This window comes from Myotis daubentonii, chromosome 13 (genome assembly GCF_963259705.1).
Source record: "Myotis daubentonii chromosome 13, mMyoDau2.1, whole genome shotgun sequence".
Taxonomy (NCBI): Eukaryota; Metazoa; Chordata; class Mammalia; order Chiroptera; family Vespertilionidae; genus Myotis; species Myotis daubentonii.
In genome coordinates, this window is record NC_081852.1 from 23,699,718 (window position 1) to 23,722,373 (window position 22,656).

General features: G+C 36.6%; 2 protein-coding genes across 5 annotated transcripts in view; both read left to right on the forward strand.

Moving 5' to 3' along the window:
* SLC25A16 (solute carrier family 25 member 16) overlaps positions 1–21,924 on the forward strand; it is a 30,906-nt gene extending 8,982 nt beyond the window's left edge. For 2 of the 4 annotated variants that reach the window (XM_059662531.1, XM_059662532.1), the window contains 7 exons: positions 4,776–4,909; positions 6,564–6,627; positions 8,418–8,539; positions 9,699–9,765; positions 15,338–15,500; positions 18,213–18,281; positions 20,404–21,924. In XM_059662531.1, the coding sequence (XP_059518514.1) occupies positions 4,776–4,909; positions 6,564–6,627; positions 8,418–8,539; positions 9,699–9,765; positions 15,338–15,500; positions 18,213–18,281; positions 20,404–20,560 (776 nt within the window). In that variant the 3' untranslated portion in view covers positions 20,561–21,924. The remainder of the gene's footprint in view (positions 1–4,775; positions 4,910–6,563; positions 6,628–8,417; positions 8,540–9,698; positions 9,766–15,337; positions 15,501–18,212; positions 18,282–20,403) is intronic. The other 2 variants (XM_059662534.1, XM_059662533.1) reach the window with 2 other exon arrangements.
* A 429-nt stretch (positions 21,925–22,353) lies between these two features.
* DNA2 (DNA replication helicase/nuclease 2) overlaps positions 22,354–22,656 on the forward strand; it is a 38,840-nt gene continuing 38,537 nt past the window's right edge. The window contains exon 1 of the mRNA XM_059662541.1: positions 22,354–22,501. Within this exon, the coding sequence (XP_059518524.1) occupies positions 22,428–22,501 (74 nt within the window). The 5' untranslated portion in view covers positions 22,354–22,427. The remainder of the gene's footprint in view (positions 22,502–22,656) is intronic.

Below are 22,656 nucleotides of genomic sequence, written 5' to 3' on the forward strand. Positions count from 1 at the left end.
CTTCCTCTCTGTAAAAAATCAATAAAATATATTTTTTTAAAAAAAGAAATCTTAGTGCAAGCAGAATCCAGTGCAGTTAGTATATATGGGTAAATGTACATTATTAAAAGAATATCAAGCCCTTAGTTGTTTTTTACAAACATAAAAATCCATTTAATTAACATGGACACTAATAATATATCACTGCCCTGGTCGGTTTGGCTCAGTGGCTAAAGTGTTGGCCTGCGGACTGAAGGGTCCCGGGTTTGATTCCTGGTCAGGGCATATACCCGGGTTGCGGGCTCCATCCCCAGTAGAGGGTGTGCAGGAGGCCGCCTGTCAATGATTCTCTGTCATCATGAATGTTTCTATCTCTCCTTTTTTCCTCTCTCTGAAGTCAGTAAAAATATATTAAAAAAATAATATATCATTGATGGTAGTAATAATTTTTTGGAGTCTTTTTGGAGGACATTTTTGGTAAATGCATCAAAAAGATACATCCTCGCCCTAACTGGCTTGGCTTAGCAGATAGAGCGTCGGCCTGCAGACTGAAGGGTCCCAGGTTCGATTCCTGTCAAGGGCATGTACCTTGGTTGCGGGCACATCCCCAGTAGGGGGTGTGCAGGAGGCAGCTGATCGATGTTTCTCTCTCATCGATGTTTCTAACTCTCTATCCCTCTCCATTCCTCTCTGTAAAAAATCAATAAAATATATTTTAAAAAAAATTTCTGCCAACAGTGGTGACTTTAAAAAAATTAAAAATAAAAAAATAAAATTGCCAAGGCATTTTTGCTGATTTTACAGCAGTTTAGGAAAAAAATTATGAATCGCAAGTAAATGCAGTTACATATTCAAAAACTTCAGGAAACCTTTACTACATTTGTTTTCATCTTTGACATATATTGTTTGCTGATTGTATTATAAAATACTAGTAGAAAAAAAAATTGCCGATAGCGCTCCCGGCACTTTCGGCGAAAGACAGGAGGAGCGCGATCGAGCTCCTTGGCACACTCTAGGGGTTAACAGAGTGGATAAGAATCAATTATTATTTTTTGAAGATGCCACATACTTTTTTTTTTATTATTGATTTTTTAAAAAATATATTTTATTGATTTTTTTACAGAGTGGAAGGAAGAGGGATAGAGAATTAGAAACATCAAAGAGAGAGAAACCTCAATCAGCTGCCTCCTGCACACCTCCCACTGGGGATGTGCCCACAACCAAGGTATATGCCCTTGACCGGAATCGAACCTGGGACCCTTCAGTCCGCAGGCTGACGCTCCATCCACTGAGCCAAACTAGTTAGGGCTATTATTGATTTTAGAGAGAGAGAAAGAAAGAAACATCTTTGTTGTTCCACTTATTTATTCATTCACTATTTGATTTTTGTATGTGCCCCAACTTGTGATTGAACCCACAGCCTTGGCTTATCAGAACAAGTCTCTAACCAGCTGTGCTACCCAGCAAGGGTCAATTCTTTCTCAGTGGTTTTTTTTAAATGTGATTTTTCTAAAAAAAATTTTTTTTTTTTTTTTTTGTATAGCAAAGGTGGAGATTTATTGAAGAACAAGTACAGACTCCCACATAGGGAGAGGGAAAGAGTCGCCCAGAAGGGACTTCCACATAGCGAGGGGGAAAGGATTCCCTAAAAAATATTTTTGAATGGATATTTTATATCTTATATTAATTGTAGCTCATTTTCTTGTCAATATTTTTAATAGAAATTTTTTACTTAAAATTGAAAGAAAAAAATTGCTACCATATCTGTCCAGCAAAGAATTCTATATTTTCACAGTGTGCTGCTCATGTGTAGAAAGAATGAGACCTTTGAATTTATTGAGAGATTATGTAAAACTGAAAAGGAAGGAAATTATTTTCTTTTGTTATCTAAATTGAAGGTGAAAAGGAGATAAATTATTTTACTCAGTATCTTGGAGTGCTTTACAATGACCCAACATAGGAATGTCTGAGCAGGATTGTTTTATTCCTTTAATCTTCTCCCCATGCTGATCTTTGTTAGCTTGTTTACTGATTTGTAATCATTAGATTACATATTCACATTAGATTTCATGCTCTACAGGACTGAATCCCATGGGTTACAGTATACCCTACAAAGTATGCAAAATTTGAAATAGAATTTGTGGGGAGATTGAGGTATCTTTAAAATATACAAGCCAAAAATGGTGTTGTTGGCTTTTATTATTTTTATTATTATTAAATATATTTTATTGATTCCAGAGAGGAAAGGAGAGGGAGGGAGGGAGAGAAACATCAGTGATGAGAATCATTAACCAGCTGCCTCCTGAATGCCCCCCACCGGGGATCGAGCCCACAACTCAGGCATGTGCCCTTGACCTGAATTGAACCCTGGACCCTTCAGTCTGCAGGCCAATGCTCTATCCACTGAGCTAAACCAGCTACGGCAAGATGTGCTATTTAAATATATATATATGTTATTATTTCAGAGAGGAAGGGAGAGGGCAATAGAGATAAAAAACATCAATGATGAGAAAGAATCATTGATCAGCTGCCTCCTCCATGCCCCACTCTGGGGATCAAGCCTGCAACCTGGGCATGTGCCCCGACCGGGAATTGAACCAAGACCTCCTTGTTCATAGGTCGATGCTCAACCACTGAGCAACACCAGCCGGGCAGAAGATGTGCTATTGAATAAAACTTCTTTAGCTTCTTTTAAAAAATGTGTTAGCCATTCATTTCTTGGGTTTTTGCTACTGTCCAGTGAGTGTGTAGTGAGGGCAGTACTACCAGTGCCTAAACCAGGGGTGGGGAACGTCAGGTCCTCCGGCCACAGAAGGCTGGCGAAATCATTTGGTCTGGCTCTGCCAAGGCATGAGGGTGAGTTAATTAAATGTGTGACCAAATGTAGCAGGCTAATTTTTAAGTTGGTAATCTTGTAATGGCCTATGAATTGTGTTATAAATATCCAATGGCCCTTGGCACAAAAAGGTTCCCCACCCCTAGCCCAAACAGTACTTCATATTAGTGAGAATTCTGCTTTACCATGGTGCAATTTTTGGAAAAAATAAAATAAATAAATATTGTTTGACCTATGAACCAGGAGGTTACGGTTCCATTCCTGATTGGGGCACATGCCTGGGTTGTGGGCTCGATCCCCAGTGTGATAACGTGCAGGAGGCGGCCAATCAGTGATTCTCTCTCATCATTTATGTTTCTATCTCTCCCTCCCCTTCCTCTTTGAAATCAATAAAAATATATTATAAATAAATAAATAAAATTCAAAATGAGCCTAGTGATTTACTTTCATATTTGATCAAATTTTTGTTTCAAAAATTTGGAAAGGAGCTTGAATTTAAATAGTTTAATAATGTAGCTCGGCTGGTGTGGTTCGATGGTTGAGCGTGGACACATGAACCAACAGGTCACTGATTCCTTCCCCGGTGATGGCACATGCCCAGGTTTCAGGCTCCGTCCTCAGTAGGGGTCATGCAGTAGGCAGCTGGTCAATGATGTTTCTCTCTTATTGATGTTTCTATCTCTCTATTCTTCTCCCTTCCTCTCTCTCTAAAAATCAATGAAAATATTTAAATACTTTAATAATGGAAGTATTCAGTGATATGTTTATTGGAAGTCTGTACTACAAATGGGATTAGTGATTAATCTTATTTTTTTCTCTTTTTTATTAGTTTTTACTTTTTTTGCATGTATAATTATTATTATTTTTCTTTATTGATTAAGGTATTACATACGTGTCCTTATCCCCCCTAAAATTAATAGAATAAAAATATCAATGTTTAGGATCAGGACTTAGGCCTTTATCAGCATTCTTAAAGTGCCCTAATAATGAAAATTTGCTCCCAAATTTAAATTGCTTTAATAGTTTTTTATTTGTTTCTTTTATTTAGCAGTATTTTTTTAAAAAAATATATATTTTTATTGATTTCAGAGAGGAAGGAAGAAGGATAGAGAGATAGAGACATCAGTGATGAGAGAGAATCATTGATTGGCTGTCTCCCACATGTCCCCTACTGGGGATCGAGCCCACAACCTGGGCATGTGCTCTTGACCAGAATCGAACCTGGGACCCTTCAGTCCACAGGCTGATGCTATATCTATCCACTGAGCCAAACCACCTAGGGTTATTTAGCAGTATTCTTTTTTTTTTTTTTTAATTTAATTTTATTTTTTTTAATATATTTTATTGATTTTTACAGAGAGGAAGGGAGAGAGATAGAGAGTTAGAAACATCGATGAGAGAGAAACATCGATCAGCTGCCTCCTGCACATCTCCTACTGGGGATATGCCCACAACCCAGGTACATGCCCTTGACCGGAATCGAACCTGGGACCTTTCAGTCCGCAGGCCTACAACTCTATCCGCTGAGCCAAACCGTTTTCGGCTAGCAGTATTCTTATGTAAACAAACCACACATGTATCTGGGCAGTCTGGGAAACTTTTTTCATCCTTCCAGATAGAGTTGATCATCTGCACTGCTGTATATAGACCTTGAATATATTTCTGTTGTTAATATTTTTTAGATTGCTATAGTTGAATATAATTTATGATAATTACAAATATAATTTACTATAATTTGTAGCTGTTTTTGCTATTATATGTTTTATATTTATGTAATTTGAGCAAGTGAGGCATTTTAAGTAGTATTAGCTTATATAGAAATTACTATTCATGTAATTCATCAAACAAAATTATATTATGAATGATGGCATTAGTAATCTATCTGTGATTGTCATGAAAATTTGAATTTAGATAGTTTTCTGTTTCAATATTTTTTTTCTAAAAATCTTTCTAAAAATAGGAGTATTTTCTACATTGCGTGCTGTTCCCCAAAAGGAGGGATACCTTGGATTGTATAAAGGGAATGGTGCAATGATGATTCGAATCTTTCCCTATGGGGCAATCCAGTTTATGGCATTCGAGCACTACAAAACGGTGAAGTTTTGTTTTCTTTTGTTTCCTTAAATATCATGCTTAGTTGAGAAGGCATTTGCTTTGGCCTATAAAGTTACTTTGGAAGATGGCTAAATTAATGCCTTTTTGAAGGAATAAGACTTATGATAGTTTAAAATTTTAAATATAACTTTGAAGTTATCTATTTCAGAATTATTAGTCATTTTTGAGAAAATTGTTTATATTCACACTTATGAAGAAGAGCCAAAGTATCCTTCAAGTAGATAATAATAAATGCTTAAACTATTAATAGCTCTTTAATGTGCTTTTTGTGTCTCAATTTTAGGAGAGGAACATTGTGGCTTTTGATTTTCTTTTTTTAAAAAAAATATATATTATTGATTTTTTACAGAGAGGAAGGGAGAGGGATAGAGAGTTAGATACATCGATGAGAAAGAAACATCGATCCGCTGCCTCCTGCACACGCCCTACTGGGGATGTACCTGCAACCAAGGTACATGCCCTTGACCGGAATCGAACCTGGGACCCTTCAGTCCACAGGCCGACGCTCTATCCACTGAGCCAAACTGGTTAGGGCTGATTTTCTTACTAAAATGGCAAAATCATATTGTAAAAGTTTGTTAATAAATAATGATCTAATAAGTTAACAGCCTTTTCTGTCTTACTCATTGATCAGGTTTCTTTTTTCTAGCTGACTGAAAGTTTATCCTCTTAAATATTCAGACATCTTAACACAGAAAGGGGTTAAGTATGTTAAATTTCACAGTGTATCTTTTTTTTTTTAATGACTCCATTTTAAAATTTTATTTATTTATTTTTTAGATAGAGAGGGAGAGAGAGAAACATCGATGGGTTGCTTGCCATAAGCATCCTTCCAGGAATGGAATGCACAACCTGGGTATGTGCCCTGAACTGGAATCAAACCTGCCACCTTTCAGTGTATGGGACAATGCTCCAACAACTGAGCCACACCTGCCAGGGCTCACAGTGTATCTTAAAATGAAAGTAAACTTTAGAGATGTGACAACATTCTAAGCTAGCCTGTCAGATAGAATGGATGCCCTCAGTATATTAAGACTGCATTGTCTGAAGAAGCATTTTATTCCTACTACTCCCATTCACACTTTATCTGTGGTCATCAATGTGTAGTATATTCAGTAATTCTAAGGTAGATTGCTCTGTAAAAGTACAAAATTAGAGGCTATGAGGAAATATCTGACCTCTTCATAATGTGATGTAACGCTGTCCAGCTTCATATAAGTGTGCTCATTTCACTCCCATTTAATACTGATTTTCTTTTTACTAGTTCTGTAACTCTTTTGAAATAAGTCTTCATTATTAAATAGTGAAATGGGTAGCATTTTTAAAATATCTTATTTAAGCCAAAGCCGGTTTGGCTCAGTGGATGGAGCGTCGGCCTGCGGACTGAGGGGTCCCAGGTTCGATTCTGGTCGGGGGCATGTGCCTGGGTTGCGGGCATAGCCCCAGTGGGAGATGTGCAGGAGGCAGCTGATAGATATTTCTCTCTCATTGATGTTTCTAGCTCTCTGTCTCTCTCCCTTCCTCTCTGTAAAAAATCAATAAAATATATTAAAAAAAACCCACACACACAAAAAAACCAAAATAACAAAATAAAATATCTTATTTAAAAATATTTGATGTTTTTGGTTTCTAGTTCATTACTACAAAGCTGGGAATTTCTGGTCATGTGCACAGATTAATGGCTGGATCTATGGCAGGTAAGAGGAGTGGGTATATTTTATTTCTAACAAATTTAATTTGGTTTAGCTGATATGTGTGACATTGATTAAGCAGCATATATTTGTTAACTTTCTATATTCAATTATATAAGAAATCATTGATATTTCTACTCAAAAAGAGCATTTTACATTAGGAGATGGTAAGGAATAAACTTACAACAAAGGAAAAAACATACAGTCTCTTTGACAGTTCTCCTTCTGAAAATGTTTTTGTTTTGTTTTTCTAAAACTTTTTTTAAAATTATAACAACTATAGTAATACCTACTCCTATACAATGAAAATAGTTTCACTCCCTAGAAGCAATCAGTATTAATAACTTCTTATGTATGCTTTTTTCTAATCCTACCCTATGGGATAAGAACTTTTCTTTTAGTTATCTCAAGACCCTTTCTATATCAGTACATAGATCTTATTTTTTTTTTTAAAGAATTGTGTTATATTCTTTTTTTTGAGAGGTCAAATTTCTTTCTTTTTGTTTTTAGAACTGTGTTATATTCTAAGGTAATGTACCATGGTTTATTTAATCAGTCCCCTATTGATTAACATTTGGGATATTTTCAGTTTCTGTTTTACAAATAACACATTGTACTTGTGTGACTATATCTGTAGAATAAATTTTCAGAAGGGAAATTGCTTTATCAGAGGATATGTATATTTAAATTTTGACAGACATTGGCAAACTGATTTCTATAATGCTTTCAATGGCCTTTTCCCCTACATACCAACACTGGATCTTATAAAAATTTTAATACATGGAAATTAATTATGAATAAGATTGATTAGCATTTCAAATTTTAGTGACCATTTGTATTTCTCTTAGTTGTTTCTATTCTTTAAATATTCATTTTTATGAGTTTTGGAATTAGGACATTTGTTTTCTTTTCTGTGAAATATTGCTAATATTTTATATCCCAGTTTTAGATTTGTCTTTTGACCTTATTTGTGATTTTTAAGAAAAGTTCATCTAAAAGTTGTTTTTAACCCCCTTATATAGAAGTTTTACATAGCCAAATGCGTTAGTCTTTTTCTCTGTGGCTTTAACATTATGTGTTGTGTTTATAAATGCCTTTCCCTTTCTTTTTTAAAAAAATATTTTTATTGCCCTAGCTGGTTTGGCTCAGTGGATAGAGCCTTGGCCTGCGGACTGAAGGATCCCAGGTTCAATTCCGGTCAAGGGCACATGCCCACGTTGTGGGATTGATTCCCAGTAGGGGGCATGCAGGAGGTGGCAGTCGATCATCATTGATCGGCTGCCTCCTGCACGCCCCCTATTGGGGATCGATCCCACAACCTGGGTATGTGTCCTTGATGGAATATATATATTCTTTTTAATATATTTTTATTGATTTCAGAGAGGAAGAGAGAGGGAGAGAGAGATAGAAATATCCATGATGAGAGAAAATCACTGATCGGCCGCCTCCCACAACTCAAAACCCTTCAGTTCGAAGGCTGACACTTTATCCACTGAGCCAAACCAGCCAGGGCAATGCCTTTCCCTTTCTAAGAGCAACAGCTATTTGCCAGGTGGCCAGGTGGTATAGAAATATTTGAGTATTTTACATTGACATGATGGTGTTGGTGTTTGTTTTCAGCTTATGATATTATGATAAAATTGTATCAATATCACCTTTGATTTCATTAGGCTTTCATCATTGCTATAATTTGAGAACACAACAAATGATATGACATATATGATGTGATATAATGATAGGAAAGAGATATATGTGTCAAAAAATTTATTGTACATTTAAGTTTCTACTTTTTTCAGGTATGACAGCAGTTATCTGTACTTACCCTCTTGACATGGTTAGAGTTCGCCTAGCATTCCAGGTGAAAGGGGAACACACTTACACAGGAATTATTCATGCATTCAAAACAATTTATGCAAAGGTACATATTTACTTTTCTCATTTATAACGTCTTTTTATATTTAGAAAAATATTTTGAATATTATCTAAATAATTATTCTATTATTTATAAATAATTGATAATAATAATATTTATGAAAACACATCTGTGTTTCAAGGTGGGTCCCAGAATATTTTTGTTATGATGTATGCTTTTTTTCCTGCTAATCCTCACCTGAGGATTTTTTTTCATTGATTTTTTTCTTTTTAATATATTTTTATTGATTTCAGAGAGGAAGGGAGAGGGAGAGAGAGATAGAAACATCCATTATGAGAGAAAATCACTGATCGGCCGCCTCCCACAACTCCCACTGGGGATCGAGCCCACAACCCAGGCATGTGCCCTTGACTGGAATTGAACCTGGGACCCTTCAGTCCGCAGGCCGACGCTCTATCCATTGAGCCAAACTGACTAGGGCTTTCCATTGATTTTTAAAGAGAGTGGAAAGGAGAGGGGGGAGCGGGGAGGGAAACATCGATGTGAGAGAGACATAACGACTGGTTGCTTTCCACACGCTCCCGACAAGGTCCAGGGATGGAGCCTGTAACCAGAATTAAACCCGGGACCCTTCAGTCTGAGGGCCTACACTCCATCCACTGAGCAGAACTGGATAGGGTGATATATGCTTTTTAAAACATTTTTTTAAAAATATATTTTATTGATTTTTTACAGAGAGGAAGGGAGAGGGAGAGGGATAGAAAGTTAGAAACATCGATGAGAAACATCGATTCAGCTGCCTCTTGCACGCCCCCTACTGGGGATGTGCCCGCAACCCAGGTAGATGCCCTTGACCGGAATCGAACCTGGGACCCTTCGGTCCGCAGGCCGACGCTCTATCCGCTGAGCCAAGCCAGCTAGGGCAACATTTTTACTTATTGATTTTTTTTTTAGAGAGACGGAAAGAGGGAGAGGAGGTGAGAGAGAAAGAAAAACATTGATTTGTTGTTTCTCATTTATGCATTCATTGGTTGCTTCTTGTATGTGCCCTGACTGGTGATCAAAGCCACAACCTTGCAGTATCAGGATGATGCTCTAACCAACTGAGCTACCAGGCCAGGACTATAATGTATGCCTTTGTTCTTTGATGTTTATCATAATGAAAGAAATGTAATCTTACTTCTGTTGTTTCTTCATTCAAAAGGAAGGCGGTTTCCTTGGATTTTACAGAGGCCTGATGCCTACTATATTAGGAATGGCTCCATATGCAGGTAAGTTTCAAATTTGGCAGAATCTTGGTTTTTCATTTTCTTTTAAGAATGATTTTTTAAGTTTAGCATTTTATATTTAAGCCACTAATCTGTCAGGATTATTTTTTTCCTCCTTAGGGTAACCATTTGACGCAGCACCATTTATTAACTAGTCCCCTCTTTCCCCAGTGATTTTCAGTGCTACTTCTTAAAACAATAATAGCGTGCAGTTTCATATTTGGTAGGACAAGTCCCAGGACTTTATGCTTTTTTCCTCCCAGGAATGTAGATATTTTGTTATTCCACAGACTTTGAAATCAGTTTTTAATGTTGCAAAAGCACTCTTGTTAGGATTTTGAATGAAATTTCATACAGTTTTTGGACATTTTTGCTAGATCTAGTTATTGACACCTTATAAGCTTTGTCTTTTAGAAAATTACATTTTAAGTTTATTGCTTGATTTAATTTTGACATGATCTTATAACTTGCCGTTATCCCACTTGTTGATATTATTATAGCCACCCACCATGTTACTTGTAGATGTTTTGGATTTTCTGTGTGGACAGTCAGATCCTGTGCAAATAATATTATTTTTTTTACTTCATCTAATTCTTATTTTTAAAAAATTTGTTTATTTATGTTTGTCTTATCCTACTATACTAGCTAAGGACCTACAATGCAGCGGTGAATAAAAATCATGATCCTGGGCATTTTGGCTCATTACTGATTTTAAAGGGAATGTTTCTAATACTTCTCATTTAGCATAATGTTTACTGTAGTGTGTACCACTTATTAGGTTTAGGAAGTTTTAATAAGAACCTTTAGCTGAATTGGTGTTGAACATTGTCAGATACCCTTTTTCGCATTTACTGAGGTGATCATATAGTTTTCTGCTTTAATGGGTTAATATGGTTCATGACATTAATGTCAACCCAAATTGGTTGTGATGCATTGATCTTTTTATATCCTGTTGGATTCAATTTGCTGTCTTTTTAAGTTTTACAGTTATATTTATAAGTGAGATTACTTTGTAATATCCTCAAGATCTCATACAATAAGTTAAAGAGTATTTCTTCATTTTCCATCCTCAGGAAGAATCTGTATAAAATGATTGGAATTACCTTGTTTCTTGAAAGCTTTAATTGTGGGATGGTTTTTAAATACTGGCTTAGTTTCTTGAATGATTATAGGGTTGTACAGTTTTCGTGCCATTTTTGGTAATTCATACCTTACTTTTACTGTTTTGTGCTAGTTTTCAAAATTTTTTATTTTTTTAAAATATATTTTTATTGATTTCAGAGAGGAAGTGAGAGAGAGATAGAACATCAATGATGAGACTCATTGATCGGCTGCCGCTTGAACGCCCTCTACTGGGGAGGGAGCCTGCAACCAGGCATGTGCCCTTGACCGGAATCAAACTTGGGACCTTTCAGTCCTCTCTATCCAATGAGCCAAACTGGTTAGGGCTAGTTTTCAATTTTTTATTAAAAGGTTTTCCTTTTTTGCCCTGCTGGTGTGGCTCAGTGGTTGAGCATCGACCTCTGAACCAGGAGGTCATGGTTCAATTTCTGGTCAGGGCAAGGACACATGCCCGGGTTGAGTGCTCGATCCCCAGTATGGGGCATGCAGGAGGCAGCTGAACAGTGATTCTCTCTTTGTTTCTATCTCGCTCTCCCCCTTTCTTCTGCTCTGAAATCAATAAAAATAGATTAAAAAAATTTCTTTTTCATTTTTATTTTATTTATTTTTAGGGAGAAAGAGAGATGAAGGGAAAGAGAAACAGACAGAGAGAAAGAGAAACATCAATTTGTTGTTCCACTGGTTTATGCATTCATTGGTTGGTTCTTGTATGTGCCCTGATTGGGGATCTAACTCAAAACCTTGGTGTATCTGAATGTTTCTCTAACCAACTGAGCTACCTGGCTAGGGTTTTCCTTATTTTTTCATAATTTTTCACATCTGGTCTATCTATAGTTATGTCCCACTTTCCATTTTTGTTTACATGTTCTCTTCTCTAGTCAATTTAATTGATTTTTGTTCATGCCTTAATTATCACCTTCTTTCTCTGGTTTATTCTTCAGTTGGATGCTTACCTCATTAACTTTCAACTTTTAGGTTTGTTTTCTTTCCTAATGTAAGCATTTTTCTTCTAAATGCTGCTTTAGCTGCATCCAGTGAGTTTCTTTTAGTTGTTTTTACTTAAAATTTGGACATTTTCAAACATACTCAAAAGTAGACAATAGTGTAATGAACCACCATGTACCTATCACCTAGCTTCAATAGTGATCAACTCATGACCAGTCTTACTTTAACTCCTAATTACTCCCTCCATCTTCATCTCAAATTGTTTTAAAGGAAATCCACTTTATTTCATCCACAATATAGCTGTATTGAGCTCTTTATGCTTTTATAAAAGCATGACCTCATACCATTTGAAACTTTAAAAAAAATTCTGAGTAGCATTTAGTCATTGTTCAAATTCCTACCCACCTCATAATTATTATTTTTTAAAAAATATATTTCGTTGATTTTTTACAGAGAGGAAGGGAGAGGGATAGAGAGTTAGAAACATCAATGAGAGAGAAACATCAATGAGAGAGAAACATCAATCATCTGCCTCCTGCACACCCCCTACTGGGGATGTGCCCACATCCAAGGTACATGCCCTTGACTGGAATCGAATCTGAGACCCTTCAGTCCACAGGCCGACGCTCTATCCACTGAGCCAAACCTGTCAGGGCCACCTCATAATTATTTTTTTGGCCATATCCAAGTTAATGTTCGCCTGGTATATCTTTTTTCATCCTTTTTATTTTCTACTTTTTCATGTCTTTATGTTTTAGGTATTTCTTTTGTAATCATTTGTAGCTGGATATTTTATTTAATCTAGCCTGTAAGATATTTTAATTGTCAGTCTACTTAATTGTTATTGTGATTGTTGATATATTTGGACTTGTTTCTATACCTTGTTATTTGATTTCTATGTGTTGCTTTTCTTTTTCTTTTTTAAATTCCTTTCTTACCTTGTTTGCTTATTTTTCTTCTTTTTTTTTGTTTGCTTATTTTTCTAAACACTTACACCCTTACTCTTTTTTTCAACCTTCCTGAATTTATTTATTTAAAGATTTTTTAGAAAGAGAGAGAGAGGGAGAGAGAGAAACATCTATGTAGGAGCGAGATATAGATCAGCTGCCTCCTGCACTGTCCCCTGCTGGGGATTGAGCACTAAACCCAGCATGTGCCCTGACCAGGACACAGGACAATGACCAACCAACCAACCAACTGAGCCACACCAGCCAAAGTCTCCCTACTCTTTATAAATACACAGATTTATTTGCCTTCTCCTATATTTCGTGGTCTTTAATAGTGAGCTTATTACTTGATCTTAATCTCTGAGTTTCAGACTCAGTGATTCCTTCCTCCATAGGACCAATGGCAGGATCCATCTCCATGGCCCTGCTGCTATTGGCTCAGTATGGACTTGTTATACCACTCTCATGGCCAGATTTTATTTTTGGAAGGTGGTGGTTTTGGGGCTTCTTGGAGACCTCATTCTTTTTGCAACCCCAGCAATGGATATAGTTGTTCTGCAGTGACAAAGTCCCTCAGAATACATATATTGCCATTATTCTGGAGGCAGAGCTCTTTAATTTTTTGCTATATTTTCTTGTCTTTATGTTTTTTTGTTTTTGTTTTGTTTTATTTTTATATATATATATATTTTATTGATTTTAGAGAGGAAGGGAGAGGGAGAGAGAGAAATATCAATGATGAGAGAGAATCATCAATTGGCTGCCTCCTGCACGCCCCCTACTGGGGATGGAGCCCGCAACCCAGGCATGTGCCCTTGGCTGGAATCGAACCTGGGACCCTTCAGTCCACAGACGGACGCTCTATCCATTGAACCAAACCAGCTAGGGCTTGTTTTTGTTTTAGTTTCCAGTTTTTAAAATATATACTTACATAGTTAATGCATATATATATATATATATATATATATATATATATATGTATATATAATTTCTTAATTCGTCCCCATTTTGCAAATATTTTTTATATTTTTGAATACTCTTCACAAACATAGTTTTTATTTAATTGATTAATTATTTTTAAAAAATATATATTTATTGATTTCAGAGAGGAAGGGAGAGGGAGAGAGAGATAGAAACATCAATGATGAGAGAGAATCATTGATTGGCTGCCTCCTGCACGCTCCCTACTGGGGATCAAGCCCACGTCCCACATCTGGTCCTTGACTGGAATTGAACTTGGGACCCTTGAGTCCACAGGCCGATGCTCTGTCCACTGAGCCAGACCAGCTAGGGCAAACATAGTTTTTATTAATTGTGTCATTTTTCACTAAATATGATTCCACATAATTTAAGTAGTTCTAATTTTTTTTTCATATGTTTATTTTGCTGGGAACTTTCTTGTTGTGAGTTTTTTCTGTATTTAGATTAAGTTCTTAGAATAGATTTCCCAAATATAAAAGTGTAGGAATACTCCAAAATTATATATCATCATTTCAAAATACTATAAGATCATAAGAATTTTGTATAAAGAATAAATGTATATATTGAGGTATTATCCTGGACAGAATTTTTGTAAATGCTTATTCTTAAGCATCAAGTATCTTTTTATTTTTTTATTATTATTATTTTTAAATATATTTTATTGATTTTTTACAGAGAGGAAGGGAGAGAGATAGAGAGTTAGAAACATCGATGAGAGAGAAACATCGATCAGCTGCCTCCTGCACATCTGCTACTGGGGATATGCCCGCAACCCAGGTACATGCCCTTGACCGGAATCGAACCTGGGACCTTTCAGTCCGCAGGCCGACGCTCTATCCACTGAGCCAAACCGGTTTCGGCATCAAGTATCTTTTTAAATATGTTTTTAAAATTTAGGAGATATCAGGATGTCTTGATTAATACTTAGGTGATAGGAATGCTTGAATTCTATTCTTGATCTTATTAATGTATAACTTTAATAGGTCTATTATAAAGTCATGTAAATTTTCAGCAATACCACCTTCATATTACCAGTAACTTAATTCAACATTTATCAGATTTCATATGACTTTAGAGGCAATATGAACATTTGTCTCATGGTCATAACTCTTCCTTGAAGACAAAATTAGATACCAAGTTAAAATAAAAACGCTTTGTTACTTCTGAATTTTTTGTCTCTATTTTATGTTATCATTATTGTTATTACAAATAGAAGTTGTCATATTTACTTGTTATTATTAATCATGAATTTAATATTTATTCATGTGAAACCTTGGAAAATAGTTTAATTCTATTCCTATATAAGGTGGCAGTATACTCACCTTTGCCCTTATTCAGTGAACTGAAGTATATATTAGTGTGTGAAAATCAATGCTATAATTTTTTATAGGTGGTAATTTTGTTGTCTTCAGATTACTTTTATAGACTTTTTTTTTTTTAATCTTAGAGTAAGCCAAATATCAGGAAACAGGAAATGCATAGTTAGTTTCTTGAGTTAATTGGTTATTTTGTAAGAATGGTATCTTTTCACAGCTCATGTTCTGTTAAGCATCGTGGTGAATTTATATTTTGTTTTTCAGGTGTTTCATTTTTTACTTTTGGTACCTTAAAGAGTGTTGGGCTTTCCCATGCTCCTACCCTTCTTGGCAGACCTTCATCAGACAATCCTAATGTCTTAGTTTTGAAAACTCACATAAACTTACTTTGTGGTGGTGTTGCTGGAGCAATAGCACAGACAATATCGTAAGTTTCTTCATCAACTTAATTCAGTCAAATTGCAGTTACCCAATCCTGATTTTCAGCATTGGTTAATCATTTTTTTCTAATAGATTATTAAAAAACAGGATTCCTTGCAAAATATGTCTTAATTTAATACGTTTCTTTTCAGACGTGCCTGCACTTTTAGCATATTATAAATAATTTAGTGCCAAATTGACCAAATTAGTTTTAACCCACCCAATTTCTTGTCATTCATTTATAAGAAAGAAAGGTAGAAAAAAACACTGAGTATAGTCTTCATTCATATTTTCTCATGATTTCACCTAAATGAAGTTTCTGAAATTTGAGCCATTGTGTTTGTGTTTGTGTGTGTAAGGCACAACTTCTCTTGCACTAAAATCTCCAAGGCCTGCTTTGTCAGACTGTGTGTGAGGCATTGGGAGGTTCACTGAAGGAAAAACACAGTTATTGCCTATACTGTTATTGAGACAGTCACAATACAGTGGAGTTCTATGTTAATTTAAGTGCTAGTGGAAACATGAAGATACTACTATAAAGTACTTGGAAAGGTGGCTTCAACGAATTTCTCTAGACCAAGAGAGATTGTGTAGATGAGATAAAAGAGGCTGGAATATTTAGAATTAGGAACTTTTCAGGAATAGGAGGAAGAAAAGCTGTCTGTGACTGAGGAGTATCCTGTAAAACAGGAAGTAGTAGTGTCACAGACTCAAAACAGAGGATCCAATGGAAAAAGAAAAGTCAAAGTAAGACAAGTACTGAAAAGGAAAGTGTTTCTTGGATTTTGCAATTGTTACTTTTGTGAAAGCAAAGTTGGTGTACTTGTATGTGAGAACAGATCACACTAGATTGCAGGTAAAGAAGAAGATAGGTGTGTGTGGTTTGCTTTGGAAACCTTGCTGTGGGATCTCGTTCATTTGCAGAGATATGATCACCTCTGGCTATTTTGATTCTCTTCTTGGTTTTACTGCCTTTTTTCTTTATTATTCACTTCCAACTTAGATCCTTAAAATCTGTCTTCTTCTCAGGTTTTTTACTCTCCTTTCAATTGTTCTAGTTCTTTGGGTTTTTTTTTTTAACAGTGCCCTCTCTTTTTCGGTTCTTTGCTTATCATGCCCTCCTCTTCCTACCTATTGGTGTAGACCTTTGCTCTCCCCTTAAATATCTAGAATTAGCTTATCTGTCTTTATGGCTTCAAGGTCACTTCTCTACAGATAACCAGTTCTGTTTAAGTCTCCATTATTGACTCACTATTACTTCTCTGGCGAGCTCTTGGATATTTCTACTTGGACTTCTACAGTCAGTGCCAACTCTGTCATTCAGGTATTCCTTTCTTTCCTCTTTGTATTGATAAACATTGATCTTCTAGTCCTAGTAATACCTTGAAATCATTTTTCACATTTTACATATCTGTGTACTCATTATGTCTTATCATTTTTTCTTCAGAACATTGCCTACAGTGCTATTTTCTTTCTTCCTCAACGTGATTTCCCTAGTTCTGTTCCTTGTACTTAGTCCTCTTACATTCTCTCCGTTATACTAATCCATTTATTCTACCCACATCTGTTCCTGCTTGGAAACTGAATCATTCAGGTTGAGGCTTTGGTCCCTTTATCCTCATGAAGTTTTTCCTCTCCCCAAACCCCATTAAAAAATAATTCCTGGAGATGCTGTTGACGTACATAGGGAGTTCACCTATTGGTACTGTTATTTTTTGAGCTGCTTGGTTGGTGCATGTTTTTTTTTTGTTTTTTAAATAACTCATAATAAACTTAAATGTATATAAAAGTATATGATTATTTTTTGTCATATATCACTTATGTATATATTATGTATATATTTGAGTAGGAAAGTAGAAAGCAGCTTTGTAACACTAGAAAGACTCAGTTTGTTAAAATTTTCTTACCTTAATGCTGAGATAACAGTACGTATTTCATGCAGGTGTTGTAAAGATGGAATGAGATAAAGTACATAAATTGTTTAGCGCAGAACCTAATATAAGTAGTCAATATTAGCAAAATAAAAGTAATTTTAAAAATCTCCTGGAATCCTACTTTGAAAAGAGATTACTTTTGTATATTTTGTTTCAAGCAATTTTTACATAGAATTTTCTCTGTCCTCTAAATATAATTAACTATATTGTTAATTTTAGTCCTTAAAGAAATTTTTTTGGTTGGTCTATTTTATACAGGGGATGTGGTGACTATTCTTAGAATAAGGTTCTCAACTGGGGTGATTTTGACTCCGGTGAACATTTATTAATGTCTGGAGACATTTTTGGTTGTCACAGCTGGGGGAGTGCTGCTGGCATCTAGTGTGTAGAAGCCAGGGATGCACCGAACATCCTATAATGCACAGGCAGCCCGCCCTGTGAGGTGTCCGACCCAAAGTGTCAGTAGTGCCAATGATGAGAAACCCCAGCTCAGGTTACAGCCGTGAAAAGCACCCTGTTGGCTTCTTCAGGAAGTGGCATTTAGTTTGGCCTTGAGGAATGAATGAAGCTTGATATTGTGATGGGAGAGAAGAACCATCTAACCTAGGAGACCTCTGTATTGTTAACTTATTTATTTATGTGCCTGTATCCAGACTCCCATATTAGACAAAACAATAAGAGAATAGGAGCACATTATTTCTTAGCATATATAGGGCTTTGTATTCAATAATTGTTGAGCAGAAAACTAAAAATCATTTTTAACTTTTGCTTTATTCTTCTTTCAGCTACCCATTTGATGTAACTCGTAGGCGAATGCAATTAGGAACTGTTCTTCCAGAATTTGAAAAGTGCCTGTAAGTTCTCCATTTGTCATTGTTTCTTTTCTTTAGGAAATGTAATGTTTAAAGTAAGTAGTGAGGTAGGATTGTGTCTCACCAGTAGTCTAGAACTCCCATTTTATCTCCCATAGTTTAACCTGATTACCTTGTAAGATTTAAAAATACATATATTTTTTATTGATTTCAGAGAGGAAGGGAGAGGGAGAGACAGAAATATTAATCACCAGAGAGGATCATTGGTGTATGTAATTTAAATTTTTCTGGTAGCCACATTAAAACTTGTATAAAAATAAACATGAAATTAAAAAATATTTCGCCAAAACCGGTTTGGCTTGGTGGATAGAGCGTCGGCCTGCAGACTGAAGGGTCCCAGGTTCGATTCCGGTCAAGGGCATGTACCTTGGTTGCAGGTACATCCCCAGTAGGAGGTGTGCAGGAGGCAGCTGGTCGATGTTTCTCTCTCATTGATGTTTCTAACTCTCTATCCCTCTCCCTTCCTCTCTGTAAAAAATCAATAAAAATATTAAAAAAATACTTCTTTTTAATCTAAAATATAACTTCAATATTGCAATATTTTATATCCCTATTAAAAAATATGTTTTTATTGATTTTAGAGAGAGAGAAAGGGGGCTGGAGAGAGAAAAACATCTATATAGGAGTGAGATATAGATCAGCTGCCTCTAGTGGGGATTGAGCCCACAACCCAGGCATTCGCCCTGACTGGGAATTGGACCAGTAACCTCATGGCGCATGGGTCGACACTCAACCACTGAGCCACACCGGCTGGGTAATATATCCCTTTTTTATTCTAAGCGTTTTATTTTTTTAAAATATATTTCTTTATTGATTTCAGAGAGGAAGGGAGAAGGAGAGACGGAAACATCAATGATGAGAGAGAATCATTGATCGGCTGCCTCCTGCACGCCCCCTACTGGGGATGGAGCCCTGAACCCAGGCATGTGCCTTTGGCCGGAATCGAACCTGGGACCCCTCAGTCTGTAGGCTGACGCTCCATCCGCTCTATCCACTGAGCCAAGTCGGCTAGGGCTATTCTAAGCGTTTTAAAGCCAGAGTGTATTTTATATTCATAGTACATCTCAATTTGGATTTGCCACATTTAAAGTCAGGTGGCTACCATTGTTGCACAGCTCAGCTCTAGAATTTTCTATAAATATTTAGAATCGTTCTATTTGATTGGTGATGTGTTATCCCTCAGGAAGAGCAGAATGTTTGTTCAATGGCCTTTGTTGACCCAAAAGATTTTTTGAAGATTTGAAAAGTAAAGGCAGCCCAGCCGGCGTGGCTGGGTGGTTGAACATTGACCTATGAGCTGGTCACTGTTTGATTCCCGGTCAGGGCATATGCCCGGGTTTCGGGTTCGATCCCTAGTGTGGGGCATGCAGGAGGCAGCCGATCAATGATTATCTCTCATCATTGATGTTTCTAACTCTCTCCCTCTCCCTTCCTTTCTGAAAGCAAATAGAGAAAATTATGAAAAAAGAAAAAGATTTTCCTTTTAAAAAAAGAAAAGGCAAAGAGCCCCAAACATTTGTTTGAAAGGAAAAAAACACCATTTGAACAAGAAAGTCTTTATTGTCCAGACAGTTTGGCTCAGTGGATAGAGCATCAGCCTGCGGACTGAAGGGATCCGGGTTTGATTTCAGTCAAGGGTGCACGCCCGGGTTGTGGGCTCGATCCCCAGTAAGGGGTGTGCAGGAAGCAGCCAATCAGTGATTCTCTCTCATCATTGATGTTTCTATCTCTTTCTCTCCCTCTCCCTTCCTCTCTGACATCAATAAAAATATATTTAAAAACATAAAAATATATTTAAGAAACTAAAAAGACTACATCAGTATTTCAAATATTATTATGGAATAGTGTTGCCAGTAAATGTCATAGACACAGACAAACAAATTATATATGTTATTAATGAGCCTGGCAATTCTATCCATAGGGCTTGTACAAGTTTGGAATTAATTGCAGTTTTATTGTGAATTTTTAGCTTGTTTTAGCACTTGTGTTCCAAAACCTATTAAAGATGTCATTTTGGCTTCTTTTTAAAATGCTATTATGGATCTTAAAATTGTCCCTTCATGAGTGGGCCTACAGGTGTCATCTTTTAACTATTGTCTTTCAGTACCATGCGGGAGACTATGAAATATGTCTATGGACACCATGGAATTCGGAGAGGATTATATCGTGGCTTATCTCTGAACTACATTCGCTGCATTCCCTCTCAAGCAGTGGCTTTTACAACATATGAACTCATGAAGCAGTTTTTTCACCTCAACTAAAGAAAAAATCATGATTTCCTCTCCTTAGTAAATTCTCAGAGGGAGAAATAAAATATTAGTTTAATTTGGGGGAGAACATTACTTGAAGAGGGACATTTACCCTCTCACAGGAACCACTGGTATTTTAGTACTTGATTTTTTTACTCATTACAAATCAAAAGTGCTTACTATACCTTTTGATGCCAAAAGTTACAGCACAGAACGTTGAAAAAATTTCCTAAACTGATGCTGGCTAATCAGTTAGGTTATTTAAAAGTGTTATTTGTAAGTAGAACTAACTTAAAATGGGACTCAAGAGGTTGTCATTAGCTTTATCATGCTGTTCCAAGCTTTTCATTGTAATCATGATTTTCAAAGACTCTAACATTGTTTATTATTATTACAACAAACAGGCTTTGCAGTAGAATAATGAAAACTGAACCTTTAAGTTTTATAATAAGCTGTAGCTTAGAAGCCGGCATGGAAATATTATTTTTATTATTTCTCTTCTTATAATTCTGCTCCACTGGATAAAAGGACAAATTTTTTTCTCTTCACTTTTTCAGAAAGCAAACATTGTATTTAGAGACTCAACAAGTGAAGAATTTTTCAGGTATTGCTGAAATGTTATTACCAGATACTATGACTGATTTAAATATTTTAAAAACTCAGTGTATTTCTGCTCTCAAAACAGATTAGCATTATACTAGTAGATTTGTTTTGTTAGATGATTTAGTGTATACTAGAAAATTTATTTCAGTGCACTATGAAATATCCACTAATATAGATGTGAATGTTGAAGACTGTTTCTAAAATATTGTCATGATACATCAACTAGTTCTTCCATGTAAAATAGTTTTAGTGTAATATAAACTTAAGTAGAAATGTAAAAATCATTTGAATTGCTATTCTTTGTTAAAATGGTTTAAAATGTAAGAATTCCATTGTGTTTAGAGTACTTTTTATGTTTTATTATAAGCATGATAGAAATGGGAGGGGAACAGTTACAGTGTTGTCCTCAGAAATAGCGATTTGTAGAATTGATGTGATTTTTAAGACATTAGAATACTAACTTGAAAGTGTTATTTCTGCTTCAATTTTTACTTTTGCATAAAAGATTTCTTGTCATACCTTGGTAAAATTTAGATGAACTGGTTTCATTTTCAAAGTGTTTATTTTAAAATAAATATGTATCTTTATATGATTTATAAGTATACATGCAGGTATAAATACATGTGTTCCTAAAACCATTTTTTATATTTTCATTTTTGAATTACACTGTAGCTAAATATTGTTATCAAATCTCAAGATAATTTAAATATATAAAATAAGTATCTCAGCTATGTTATCAATAAAAAGGATTGCAGGTATTTTTTAAATAAAAATTTGCATTCTGTGTCTTTTTTTCCCCCCCCATTGATCTTAGGGAGGGAGGAAGGGAGACAGAGAAAAACATTGATGTGAGAGAGACATTGATTGGCTGCCTCCCCACTCACCCCGCGGGGGATGAAACCCTGAACCTGGGCATGTGTCCTAACTGGAATTGAACCCACGACCTTCCAGTGCACTGGGGGTAGGGTGGCCTGTCTAGACAGAAGCGGGCGCATATAGTTTGGGCCAGATTTATGAAGCAGCTGTTTTCCAAAGCCGAAGGCAAAAGAGCAAAGCCGCCTTCCCCCAGGGCTCTGCGGTCCAGGTGCGCCTCGTGGAACCTCCCGCGCTGGAGGCGCTGGGCGCGCGCTGGAGGCGCTGGGGGCGCGCTGGAGGCGCTGGGCCGGGCGAGTCGGCGCATGCGCGGCGCCTCGCGGGCCGGCTCTGCTTTCTCTTTTCAGTGGCTGCGGGTTCCCCCGATTTTACCAGGCGACCGTTTGCGGTCTCCGTGCCCGGGATGGAGCAGCTGGGTGACCTGGAGCTGCTGATGGAGGAGACTTTCGGGGAGGAGGCTGAGCCGCCGGCAGAGCTGTGAGCGGAGCGGGGGAGGGTCCGGGAGCCAAGCGGGAGATTTGAACGGAAGGAGCGGGAGAGGCGTCCCGCGCCGCACTCGTTTCCAGGGCGGGGTGGGGGTGGGGGCTCTGCTTCCCGGGGTCCTCTTTGGGCCACACGGATCAGAGCCTGGA